At 43.1% G+C, this 14,208-nt stretch overlaps 1 protein-coding gene across 1 annotated transcript in view; it reads right to left on the minus strand.

Annotated features, from left to right (window-relative positions):
• PPP1R37 (protein phosphatase 1 regulatory subunit 37) overlaps positions 1–8,639 on the minus strand; it is a 166,696-nt gene extending 158,057 nt beyond the window's left edge. The window contains exon 1 of the mRNA XM_077840151.1: positions 7,469–8,639. Coding sequence (XP_077696277.1) covers positions 7,469–8,285 — 817 coding nt within the window. The 5' untranslated portion in view covers positions 8,286–8,639. The remainder of the gene's footprint in view (positions 1–7,468) is intronic.
• Positions 8,640–14,208: the final 5,569 nt, after the last annotated feature.

Here is a 14,208-nt window from a genome sequence, read left to right on the forward strand (position 1 = left end):
ACCACAGAATTCCCCACAGAATTTAATTCTTTCGATGAATTTCTAAATAGTTATCCCAATGGTTACAAAGAACCATCTGAACATGACCTTGGTGCTGTATTGTTTCTCTGCAGACTTTGCTCCTGTGGGAATTCTGCACCACTGCACACGTGCATAATTAATATGCCGTTCATATTTAATTTTTTCACAGAAAATAGCTTCTGCTGGAAAGTTCTGTAGTTCTGCTTTTGCCCACCACAGAACGCTGTGGCACTTGAACAGAACACTGTCCTGCCAGCTAAGGAAGAAAAAGAACCTGCAGTGCCTTCTTCACAATGCCTGTCAGGCCAGGTCAGGAGACAGGGGATACAGTATGGGACTGTTGGGGGAGAGGGGGGCCACAGACAGGGGCTCATAAAGGCTAGTGGGGGAGGACAGACCGGGGTAGGGGCTGAATGGGAATGGAGGTGCAGGGCCACAGGGGGTGGCTGAGTGAGGGCACAGACATATGGGGAAGGAGCTGCAAGGACACATGGGATTGACTGAATGGGAGAGGCTAGAGGTCAGCCAGGGTATGCATGGGGGAAGCTCCCTAACAATCCTTTCCTATCCCCCCCACAAAAAACCTGTTCCATACTTTTCCCCACCCATACTCAACAACCCTCCAAGTTCAGACCCAGGCTCCTTTCCAGCAATCACTTCCCTCTCCTGCAGCTACTCCATTACCCCTGACTCCCGCAAGCCTTTGCATTGCTTCTGGGGGGATGCGGGAAATTCAGTTCTGTATTGTAGTTTAAATGAATTATTACTCAGAGTTCTGTATTAATATGCCTAGAAAGGAATCTATTTGTCAAAAAACATTTCCTGAATTTTTGTTGTCATCTGTATTGTTACAGACATACTTGCTGACAGATATTTTGAAATAAATTACCAAAAAAATTGAAACTGGTGTTAAGGATGTAAATAGCATTTTAAAAAAGTAAACGTTTAAATTACTAAGAGTTTACTGGTTAAATATTTAACCATTAGGCTCCACTTCCGCCCCACACCCTGGATGACAGCTGCCAGCCCTGTGCCCAGGTACTCCACTCATTGCCGGCCCCGCACGGCTCTGCTGCCGCCCTGCGCAGGGACCCCAGGGGCAGGGCCAGTGGCAGAGTCTCGCAGCTCAGGTTAAACATCAACAGGAATACCTTACCGATAACAAGGATGCTTATCGGTTAACCAGTTAACATTTTACATCCCAAATTTGTGTGATTATATTCTGTTATTTTTACAAAAGAATATGCAGAATCTTAAAATATTGTGTGCAGAATTTAACTTTTTGGTGCGGCATTTCCCCATGAGTAAGACTTGGACAATAGTTCCAAGACGCGAATTGCCCAAGTTCAGTAGGGAATTCATATTGAAGTCTTCTGTTGACAACTTGAACCACTGACATTACTATTTCCAGGGTGGATAAAAAATATATGATTTTTAAAAATAAAAAATAAAAAAAATCTATTTTTTTTTAAATCGAATTTTTTTGATAAAATGCTTTGAGGAAAAAACATATCTAAAGACAGTTTTAATTAAGGTACATTATAGCCCAAAGATATCTCATCATGGAATAGGGATTATAAATTCTAATTCTATAGTATGAGACAATATATTTGTGTAATGTTTAAGAAAAGTTTTGTAAAGCAGTTCCAATAGTTCATGGATTAGGGACCCAATCTTATGGGGTTCCAGGGGCTTCTATATAGATTATTTAGGTTAATATTTCTATCTACCTAATGGGACTCAGTGCTCAGTCTAGAAGATACCATCAGAGATGCTTAGTTTTGCAGTTCTCAAACTGTGGATTTGTGTCTCCAGAGGTAACATGCCTGTTAACAGCAAAAATGTTTTAAAATAAATAAATATATAGGTGAGAAATAACAGACCTCAACCTTATTGTCCCTGTGCAATTTTGCGTGAACAGAGTCAATCCCTTACCTCTCTCTAAAAGTGCAAAGTTTCAAAAAGTTCAATGAATAGAAGATTGTTAGGGGTGGAATAGATCTGGTCAAGGAGAAGTAGTCTGGAGATAAATGTGAGAAGCAAGGGACAGGCAGTAGAAACAAAAGGGAAACTGTTTGAGAGGCATATTCCAGAAGTCTTGAGGTCTTTCTGAGTGTAGCCTTCATTGATTTGAGATCTACCATACCATTCTCTCACTAGAAGGGAAAACCTATAAAAGCAGCAGTCCGTAAAACGGACCCAGTTTGGGAATAAGAACCATTCAAGAAATATATGTTTCATGATGATGTTTTAAAGAAAGTCACACCAGTGAACTGGTGGAAGTCACTTAAGCACTTGGATTCAGAGACTGTTGAAGTGATAATCTCACTTAACAGCAGTAGCTTCTTCTGCCAGTATAGAAAGAATATTTTCTTCCTTTGGACTAATTCATTCCAAATTGAGAAATCATTTGGGACCTGAAAAAGCAGGAAAGCTTGTTTTTCTTTTCCAGATTATGAACAAACAGGAAAATGAAGGTGAAGATGACTGAGTTAGCTGCAGAAGCCAATATTTTAAGTTTCCCATGCTGACCTGGCTGACATTTTGTAAAAAACCCAACAAATTAAATCAATTATTTATATATTTTAGTTTAACAATTGTAACAAAACCAAACCTGATTGTAAAAAACTTGAATGTTTAACTAAATTCAAAAATGCATATGCTTGTTTTGTTAAAATGTGTGTTTGCTGTTGAAGAAAAAAAAACAGAATACATAATGTTGTTGTTTTAGTTAAATAAAACAATTTAAATGTCTGTCTGGTGATCTTCTCCTCCTAATACAGCATGGAAAGAAAATCCTTCAAATATTAATGATTAACCTGTTGAATTGGAGATAGATATTTATGAAGTCATTGGGAGATGAACTGCTTCAATTACCTTTGGTAAATGAAAAAAACAATCATTCATTTATTTTCTGATATAGCTGTAAAACTAATCTGAAAAGTTTTCAAAATAAATCACTTTAAGAATGTATTGTATGTACCTTTTAAAAATGAAACTTACATCTCTGAGTTGTAAAGACTATGTTCTAAGGTTATAACAACCAACAAGAATGCACTTTTATGTAGAAATCCATGATTAAACCAAGTCTTCCTGACTAGTGATTTTAAATCAAATTGATTTAAATCAAATCCACCCGATTTCACTATTAATCATTTTAGCAGAAACACCTAGAATCACAGAACAGATTAATAGAATATCAGGGTTAGAAAGGACCTCAGGAGTCCAACCCCCTGCTCAAAGCAGGACCAAGCCCCAATTTTTGCCCCAGATCCCTAAATGGCCCCCTCAAGGATTGAACTCACAACCCTGGGTTTAGCAGGCCGATGCCCAAACCACTGAGCTATCCCTCCCTGCTAATATTTGGCTGCCCTAGACTGAAATAGCAGGTTTGCTTCTGTTCACCCCAAACCTAGCTCACATGGTTTATACATGGTGGATGGATCTATCCGATTCCACAAGCCTAAGTAAACATTTTAAAGTAATTACATTAGCTATCAAATTTTATGGAGGAGGGAAGGGTTGGTCCTCAAAGAAGTCATTCTTGGAGGATTATAAATTGTCAGTGCTTAAAGCACCCATTTCTTTAGTAATGGAAATTGGGATATAAAGAAACGGGAAAGGAAGACTTAAATATTAAGGAAAAATTAGAAATTAGATGAGCAAGTCGACTTTGAAATTACTCAATCAAAAAACCAAACACAATTATGTTAGTGTTTCCACATATTGTTAGAGCAAATTCTCTCAGAAAAACACCCCACATTGTCCCATCAGTTTTCCTATAGTTTCCACAGATTTAAAAAGTCAAAATGTAACTGAAAGGGAAGCTGACAAACAACGTACAAAAAAAAAGCTTTCCACAAGAAACTGGCCCAGGTCTTCATCCCATTCCTTTTGTTTATCTTTGTCTTCCCCAAACTCTTCTGTTAGAGATCTAGCTTTAGGGCTTATGTTGCTGACACTACCAGGAGTAGTGTTTATACAACTTACGCCAAAAAACTTCATTAATGCAGAGTTAAGAGTGACTCACCCTGATGAGGCATAGCCATTTTCAAAACAGTATGAGCAGGCATGTCAATTTTAGAGCACTAAAAAAAAAACCATCTAAAAAATCAGCTTTTCAAAATAAAAGCTCAGCTCTTGGGGCAAAACTTGTAAAAGAACTTCCTTTAAAGCCTGTTAGCCCAAAGAGAATCACATCAGAGATTATTCATGCGCACAGCAATCGTTCCTGGAAACCTCACAAGGGAAGGACTGTCTATCAAAAATCTCTTCCCTACCTAGGTACATGTAGCCCATAGACTAGAGGTGGGCAAACTGGGGCCCATGGGACTGTCCTGCCCAGCCCTTGAGCTCCCAGCCAGTGAGGCTAGCCCCAGGCCCCTCCCCCGCTGTCCCCCAGCCTCAGCTTGCTGCGCCACCCGCTCCTGCCGGGTCCCATGGAGCAGTCAGGGGACAGCTGGATGGGGCGGAGGTTCAGGGGCGATCAGGGGACAGGGAGCAGGGGAGGTTGGACAGGCGTGGAGTCCCGGGGGCCTGTCGGGGGGGTGGGAGGGGTGGACAGGGGGCGGGACAGTCAGGGTACAGGGAGCAGGGGGGGTTGGATGGAGTGGAGGTTCTGTGGGGGATGGACAGTCAGATGACAGGGAAAAGGGGCAGATGGATAGGCATGGGAGTCCCAGGGGGCCCATCAGGGGGTGGGGGTGTGGACAGGGCAGTCAGGGGAAAGGGACTGGGGGGGTTGGATAGGGGGTGGGGTACCAGGGTTCGGTTAGGAGTGGGGGTCCCAGGAGGAAGCAGTAAGGGGACAAGGATCAGGGGTGTTGGATGGGTCAGGGGTTCTGAGGGGGGCAGTCAGGGGTCAGGAAGTGGGAGGGGGCAGAGGCCAAGCAATTTGAGGAGGCACAGCCTTCCCTACCTAGCCCTCCGTACAGTTTCACAACCCTGATGTGACCTTTGGGCCAAAAAGTTTGCCCACCCCTGCCACAGACCCTGATGTGTGCCAATTTATAGAACCAGACAGAACCGCTAATAAATCGGTTTGGTGCACACTAGTCCCATGGTCCAAGCTCCAGTGTTGGGGGCAGAGGAGTGTCTGAATGGAACCTCTGAACCAAATGAGCCCACTAACCCTACCCTCAGGCCCAGACGAGGTACAGCAGATTTCAAGATAATTTGAATATGCATGTGGATTTAGAACCATTTGAAGCATTGATTGTTAACAAGGTTGAACTAAATTCAACCGGTTAAATCAAGCTGCCTAGTAAAAGCCATCACATAATTAGTAGCCAATATGACCTATAAACATGCACCCCTATTGTATAATAGATGTATAATTAGAAGTACTGAGGCTCATTCACACTTGTAAGTCATTTCTCTGGAGTGAAGCAACCCAGTTGTACAAGGGTCCTGTCCACACATATTCATTGTGTGCTGTGTCTTCAAGGAGGTTCAATTAAACACAATCAATTTCCTGTGTTCAGTTTTGCCAAGCACAACAAGTCAGCTACAGAAGTTAGTAGGACCAAAGCCTTAGGAGACTAGAATGTACCTTATCCTAACAATTCCATGTGATAGAGCCATTACAAGTAAAACATTTAAAAACGTATTTAGCTCACTGGTAACATTCTGTTAAACAAGTGCATTACTTTACACACATTGCTACAATAACTGCAGTATACATTAAAATATTTTAAATGTAAATGTAAGCCTGTTACTACAAAGCAAACTGATCCATTTATATTCCAAAAATCCTATCAGATTTACACAAGAGCTTCAGATTTTCTTATGCCTGAAGTGAAGTGAAGTCTATCACCACCACTCTTGCCAAAGGTTAGATTCAATTTTCAAAAGAGGAGTTATACTAAAACATTTAGCTATATAAAGAGGAGGGAAGACTGAAGTCTTAAATATTTCTTCCTCCCATGTATATACAACTTTTTGTGTATTCAGTAAATTTATTAGAAAAGTAATTACAAGGATACAAACCATTAAGAACAATGACCAAATTCAGAGATTAATTTGACCTGATACTTTCAGTACCATCACTATACCAGATGACCCACACCTCTTTCTGTCATGCCCTCACCACACATACAAACCCACATCTTTAACTGCTCTAAAATGCCCAATATGTTCATTAAGATGTACGGTAGTTGAACTTTATGAAGTCCAGAGATTACTATAAGACTCCAACTGTTTCATTAGTCAGAAATGCTGACAGAATTAACCCTTTGTGCACTTATCACTTTGAGCACAATGGGTAGAGACAGTCTCTAGACAATGACACACCTCTCACATACCACATTAAAAACAAATGAACCTTATTTCCATTGAGAAAAAGTTACTGTATGTCTTGAGCTTCAGGAGTACCAGCCAGTGGCCAGGTTTAATGAATATAATAGAATGCAATATCCTTTGCACTGATTTGAAATGTCATTTTTAAGACACTGAACACACCATTCTTTACTTCAGCAACTAGATACCAGAATCCTGTCAAAAACTGAATCCCTGCTTCAAAAAGCTACACCCAAAATCCATTTCCAGAAAATAATATGTGAAGCAATTCTATTTTAGCCACTTTGGAATTTCATTAACCTGGGTAAAAGCAGAAAGCAAACACTAAGTAAAATCTGGTTGATAAATATGACAAATGCACTGAAAATACAAATTTAATATACGCTATAAGGTGAACTTTGGTTTTGCATTACTAATAGTCATTATTTCTGAAAATTGTTTAAAGATATTAACAGTTACTGTCAAATAAACATTTGCATTAAATAACAGTTGCAATCTCTCGTTGTAATTATTTATCATAGCATTACAAAGTGGAGAGATCACTAGTTTCTTTACATTTCTGGGAGGACATATTTGCTCGTTTCACAAGTCAGTGATGCAAAAAAAAATGGAGAAAAATAACATGGGGTCTACTAAAAATGGTGGAGCTGTAGAAATGATACACAATGAGAAAAAGGTGTGCTACAGACACAGGGTTATATTACTTCAAGGCTTCAATCCTACCTGGATCAGAAAAGTGCTTAAAAACAGTGCAGAATGTTCAGGAATGTTAAAAGGTTAGCATATAACTAATAAATATCAGGTCAGCACTCAGTTCTTGCCATTGGATCCTAATTATTGTTTGTAATTTCTATGAAGTTCATGTGTACACTCAAAGTACCAGATGCATATATTTTTAGGAATTGAAACAAACTGCACAGTTTTGTTTAAATATGCTTAATATTTAAACATTTCATAGAAAAGTAATCTTTGAGTACCCTGTTATACCACAAATGTCAAAAAGAGAGTGTGTCCTGTTTGGGAACAACTCTGCAAAATCTTTAACATGTGAATAGACCTTCAGTGAAGTTAACAGGATTATTCACATGATATACAATTTCCAGCCCCAGGAGAAGAGCAAAGTTGAGTGTAAAGCATTTTAAAAGTTTACCATGTCTCCAAGGATCTTTAGGCTCCAGAGATCCAGACACTATGTCCTCATCCGAGGGAAATGTTACCCGCTTTGCCCCATGCTTGAGTTTTCCATCTTCAGAAGGTGGAGAAGCCTCCACTTGTTGATCACCCCCTGGACTGGGGGCTGCTGAGTCCAAAGAACAGTTATTGGAAGGCGGAGATGCCAACTTTTCCTGTGAGGGGGAAAGAGGGGCCTGCAGCAGAGATTTTTCATTTCCCCCGGGACATCCTCTGGCGGCAGCTGCCATCTCCGGCAAGTTTCTCCTCTCTGCAGCCAATTGAGGGTTACCAGAGGCATCCTCATTCGCTGACAATGCTTCCTGAAGTGGATGGCTCACGACCAAAGAAGTCTCTTTCCCCTGCAACCGCTCCTCTCCCAGATCTAAGCCCTCGGGCTCCTTCAAGTCCCTCTTTGCAGAGAGCACAGTTGCATGGTCCACCATTTCCCCGCTGGGAGCGTTTCCTGAAGCCGGTGAGCTGGGTTTTGAGGGGAGGATCTCGGCATCCAGATGGGAGAGGAGAGCCATGCCCAAACTTTCCTGGAGTTTCACCCCCAAGTGGCCTCCCGCAGCATCCTCTCCCGCCTGCGAGGCGGCCCAGGGCTCAAAGCCGCCCAGTGTCTCCTCTTCCTTCGGCGGTCCCGGGGGCGGCAGCAGCAGCAGCCGCCGCCGGTCCCGCTCAGCGGCACTCCCCGGCTGCCTGGGGGGGACCTGCACACACTCCATGGCTGCACTCGCGGGGCAGGCAGGGCGTGCGGGGGGCCCAGGGGCTCCCGCTCCCTCTCCCCTCCTCATGCGGGCCCAGGAGGCATTACTCCCGGGGCGCCCCCTCCCCCGCACCGCCGCTCTGGGCCCGGGCCGCTCCCGCCCTGCGCGCCGAGACCCGGCAGCGCCAAAGCGGCCGGCGACGTCTCCCCGGCCTGGCTGAGGGGCCGCGGCTGGGCTCGGCCGGCAGCGGGTGCAGAGCAGGCCGCGCCCCGGAAAGCCGCCGCCGCACCCGCCGAGCGCAGCCCGTGACTGGTGCGGACCCGGGAGAAGCCGCCGCCAGCCGAGTGCGCCAGCGACCTGCCCATCCGCGGCAGCACTTTCTCCAAGGACTTGGGCCCGAGGCGCTGCTTTCACCCCACGCAGCCCTCAGAGGGGCTTCTGAGGCCCTGGCTTGCTCACAGAGCCAGCCTGCCGCCGCGGGACGCTCCGGGGACTGCTCCGCCTAGTAGCGAATCAGCGGCTGGAATTCCTTATACACACACGGCGGCGGCCGCCGTGGCCTGGTGAAGATGTCTGCCGCTTCGGCGCAGCACTTTCAACGCAGAGACCCCGGGATGGAGCCGCGTTCAGGTGGCGGTGGGGGGGGGAGCTGAGTGCCCCCTACAACAGCAACCCACGCGGCGAGCGCTGGTCTCCGCTGGAGATCGCGGACAGGGCGAATCTGCTGCTACTAATAAACAGAGTGCACCCAGTACCCAGCCTCACGTGATACTCCCGGCATTTCCCTGACCCGCTCCACGCGGGCTGCTGGCCCTTTAAATTCACTCGCGGGGCGGGACCGAGGCGAGTTCACTTGCTACGTAGCTCACCGTCCCGCGGCGCGTCATGAAGCGCCGCCCTCCCCAGCTCGCGCCCAGCGGGGACGCGAACGTCGGGGTCGGGGTCGGGGTCGGGGTCGGGGTGGGGGGGTGTTATATAGAGGCGGTGTGTCTGTCTGTCTGTTTGTCTGTGGGGGTGTTGTGTATATAGCCTGGGTGTGTCTCTCTGTCTCTGGGAGGTGTGTGGTGTGTATAGCCTGGGTGTGTTTCTCTGTCTCTGGGAGGTGTGTGGTGTGTATAGCCTGGGTGTGTCTCTCTGTCTCTGGGGGGTGTGTGGTGTGTATAGCCTCGGTGTGTTTCTCTGTCTCTGGGGGGTGTGTGGTGTGTATATAGCCTGGGTGTGTCTCTCTGTCTCTGCGGGGTGTGTGGTGTGTATATAGCCTGGGTGTGTTTCTCTGTCTCTGCGGGGTGTGTGGTGTGTATATAGCCTGGGTGTGTTTCTCTGTCTCTGTGGGGTGTGTGGTGTGTGTGTGTGTGTCTCTCTCTCTCGTGAGAATCACTGCATGCCTCTCTCTCCAGTCTTGTGTGTCTGTCTGTCTCTCTCTCTCTCCTATGCCTTCCTCTCTCTGGGGGGAAGGAGGAATGTGTGAATCCAACTCTCTATGTATCTGTGTGTGTGTGAGAGAGAGAAAATCTATCTGTGTATGTGTCTCCCTCCCTGTGTGTGAGAGAGAATGCATCTGTGTGTCCCCCTGTGTGTGTGAGAGAGAAAGAATTCCTCTCTGTGTTTCCCTCTTTGTGTGTGTCTCTCTCACAACCCTTCTCTGTGTGTGTGTTTCCCTGTGTGTGTGTGTGTCTGGGAGAGAATCCATCTCTGTGTGTGTGTGTCTTGCACAGAGGGAGACCCACAGACGTGTGTGTGTCTCTCTCTCTCAATCAGTCTGTGTCTCCCTGTGTGTGTGTGTCTCCCCGTGTGTGTGTGTCAGAGAATCCTTCCTGTGTCTCCCTCTCTATGGGGGGTGTGAGAGAGAGAGAGAGAGAATCCATCTGTGTGTGTCTGTGAATCTGTCTGTCCCCATCTGTGTGTGTGTGTAAAAGGTCAATGGGTGACCATGGAAACAAATGTTTTACTGCCTCTTTAAACAATCCCAATGTAAAGGAAGCACAAGGTAAGGCAGCTGTGTTGCAGGGATTGTACTTGGTAGCTAAGCTGTTACAAGCAAAATATACCACTTTAAAGAATTAAATGCACAGGTAAGTAATTTAAAGTAAACAAAAAGTTACAAGTAGCCTTTATATGATACTACAAAATTAAAAAGGTTGGTAGTTGTAAAAATGTTACAGTAACAGTTATGGTGTTACACAAAAAAAGTTTTGTAATTTAAAAATAAAACACAGTTATGTAAATGTAAACATATGTACAAGTCGGTACAGTCACATTGTGTGAAACTCTGGTAATTAAATCAATTATACAAGCGGATCAAGTGGCTACTACCACCACTATGTTTTTGTCCCCAGGAGCCTTTACAGCTATTCTTAAGGGAAATGGGCCCTTTCCCCATGGAAATGGTCTCTTAAAAAATTGCTGCAGGCAGCAATCAGCCCAATACCCGGATCTATATTATTAAACAAGTTCATCAAAATCACTGAAAAAATGTAAGGGTTTCTCATAAAACTTGACTATCTTTGATTGTACAAAATAAAAATGTAATCTAAATACAATTATATAAAAATAATAAAAGCAGTGCAAGGTGTGGTAAGCAAAAAAAAAAGTGTGTAAATCTTTTTATATAATGTTTTAAGGACCTAAACCAGCACTCATGGCTTATAAAATTCTGTTTGTAGGTTTAAAATAAATTGGTTTGGATTTATTTTTAAATTAAAAACAAAAATCAATGCCACTAAAATTCCATTTCAATCTTTCATTCAAAGTTGCAACACTGACAGACCCTTGTGCTAAACATGGGCAAATAGTGTAATGTGGCTGTAGTATTTAGCATTTAGCCCTTTGGGTACTTCCATGTTTTTTATAAAGTATATTATATTTTAAAATAAGAACCAGATAATATGTTCCTGGCTAGGCCAGCCAGAACTAAAATAATGGGAAACAATTCTAAATTATTTTTAATAAATAGCAGCTGAAAACTGCACCCCCAAAAATAAATAGTGTACCTCCTTTAAAAAAAAAAAAAAAAAAGCAAGGGTAAAATGTATAAGGGGATAATGTTAAAAACACCAAGCCTTGGGGTGGCTTTGGGTAATCAAACTGCTGCTTTAGTGGGGGTGCATAAGAACTCTGTGGGCACAGGGAAAGCAGTTACTTGTGTAAAAGTTAATGTGGCTAATGTTTTAAAGTTAAACTGTAAAGGGGGTGAGCATTTTCCAAAAATATGTGCAGTACATATTATAAAAAAGGTAAAAAAAAAAAAAACCCACAAACAAGACATGCTATGTATTTAAAATCCTATTAAGGCTCCAAAAAGAGCCACAATAGGCTGTAAAAAGAAAAGGACTAGTGGCACCTTAGAGACTAACCAATTTATTTGAGCATAAGCTTTCGTGAGCAACAGCTCACTTCATCAGATGCATGAAGCTCACGAAAGCTTATACTCAAATAAATTGGTTAGTCTCTAAGGTGCCACTAGTACTCCTTTTCTTTTTGCAAATACAGACTAACATGGCTGCTACTCTGAAACCTGACAATAGGCTGTGTTTCTTTTTCTAGTGGCTGTGTGTTTTAAAAGCAAAAGTTAAAAATTGTCCCTTTCTAAGACCGAGCCTCTGAGCTGCAAATAGCTTTGAATCCAAAAGCAAGCCAGACAGCACTTATGTAAATGTAAATCACCTAGCTAATAGGGGAAGGAAAAGACTGCCTATAAATGGCAGCACAAAGGAGCTGCAACTAGTAAATAAACCTGGTCTGTTGTATAAAAGGGGAAAATGAGGTACACAACCTCATGAATTTCAAAAATGAATAGTGGAATAATTCATCCTTTCCCTTTAAGAGTAAAATCCTGGCCTGCCTATAAAACAAAAAGTATAAAGGTAATTCTTCTGTTTTCCTGCAGTCAGGAAAAAAAAAATTTTTATTTAAAAAAAAAAAAGGGGGGGGGGTAATTTATTTTGTTTTTTCAAATACTGTGGGCAATCTAGCACCAGTGAACCAGAACACCATAGGTCTATTGTCACAACAAAAATTATGTTGTGTGTTTTGTGCTGTTTATCTTATTACCAAAAAGAAAAGGAGTACTTGTGGCACCTTAGAGACTAACCAATTTATTTGAGCATAAGCTTTCGTGAGCTACAGCTCACTTCAGCGGATGCATACTGTGGAAAATACAGAAGATGTTTTTATACACACAAACCATGAAAAAATGGGTGTTTATCACTACAAAAGGTTTTCTCTCCCCCCCCCCCCCCCTCCTGCTGGTAATAACTTATCTAAAGTGACAGGTTTCAGAGTAACAGCCATGTTAGTCTGTATTCGCAAAAAGAAAAGGAGTACTTGTGGCACCAAAAGCTCATGCTCAAATAAATTGGTTAGTCTCTAAGGTGCCACAAGTACTCCTTTTCTTTTTATCTAAAGTGATCACCCTCCTTACAATGTGTATGATAATCAAGACAGCAGACAGACAGCCCCCCAACTTGAAGCGAATACTCACCAGCGACCACATTTCACACAACAGAACCACTAACCCAGGAACCTATCCTTGCAACAAAGCCCGTTGCCAACTGTGCCCATATATCTATTCAGGGGACACTATCACAGGGCCTAATAACATCAGCGACACTATCAGAGGCTCGTTCACCTGCACATCCACCAATGTGATATATGCCATCATGTGCCAGCAATGCCCCTCTGCCATGTACATTGGGCAAACTGGACAGTCTCTACGTAAAAGAATAGATGGACACAAATCAGATGTCGAGAATTATAACATTCATAAACCAGTCGGAGAACACTTCAATCTCTCTGGTCATGCGATTACGGACATGAAAGTTGAAATATTACAACAGAAAAACTTCAAAAATCCAGACTCCAGCGAGAGACTGCTGAATTGGAATTCATTTGCAAATTGGATACAATTAACTTAGGCTTGAATAGAGACTGGGAATGGTTGAATCATTTATAAAAAGTAACCTATTTCCCCTTGTTTATTCCTCTCTCCTCCTCCCCCCCCCCCCCCCCCCACTGTTCCTCAGATGTTCTTGTTAAACCCTGGATTTGTGCTGGAAATGGCCCACCTTGATTATCATACATATTGTAAGGAGAGTGATCACTTTAGATAAGCTATTACCAGCAGGAGAGTAGGGTGGGGGGAGAGAAAACCTTTTGTAGTGATAAACACCCATTTTTTCATGGTTTGTGTGTATAAAAACTTCTGTATTTTCCACAGTACGCATCTGATGAAGTGAGCTGTAGCTCACGAAAGCTTATGCTCAAATAAATTGGTTAGTCTCTAAAGTGTCACAAGTACTCCTTTTCTTTTTGTGAATACAGACTAACACGGCTGTTACTCTGAAACCTGTCTTATTACCGTTATTTTGGTAAATTATTGTACAAAAAAAAAATTATGCATATAGCAGCAAAAATTAGTGCATGGTATAACCTCCCTAAAAAGCACAGTCTACCCAGCGGGGGGAATCAAGTAATGTACCGCATTCCAGGAGCGTGTTGGATCATATTAAAGAAGTTCTGTATTAAAATAAAAAATGAGTTTGATTCCCCATAGTTTAAATTCCAGGGTATTACTAATTAAGAGGTCTCTTGGTTTTTGGTACTGTTTCTCTCCCTCTCTGTGTGAAACTTGCAAGCTGCTAATTGTGTTAGTACATCCTAAGACAGAGTCTGTTCTCAAAGCAATTCTTGTAACAACTACTCATACAGAGACAGACTCAAAGCAATATTCTGTAACAATAGAAACAGCACCCAGAGACTCCCCGCCCTTTTGTTGTATTCATCTCCCTTTGTTAACAATTGTGATTAAAATAGAGATAGAGGATGTATGTGGATGGATGCTTGGTGTGGATAATAACTGAATGAAGAGGGAGGTGCCAGCCTAAGAATCCAGTGTCCATCGGCTGAAGAAGGCGTCGAGTGGAAATAACCAGAGGACCCCCGGAGGGCAGACTGGAATCCACCCAACAGCTTCAAGGATGGGAGAACCAAAGAACAAGATAACATCTGGCAG

The sequence above is a fragment of the Eretmochelys imbricata genome, chromosome 23 (assembly GCF_965152235.1).
Source record: "Eretmochelys imbricata isolate rEreImb1 chromosome 23, rEreImb1.hap1, whole genome shotgun sequence".
In the NCBI taxonomy this organism is placed as follows: Eukaryota; Metazoa; Chordata; order Testudines; family Cheloniidae; genus Eretmochelys; species Eretmochelys imbricata.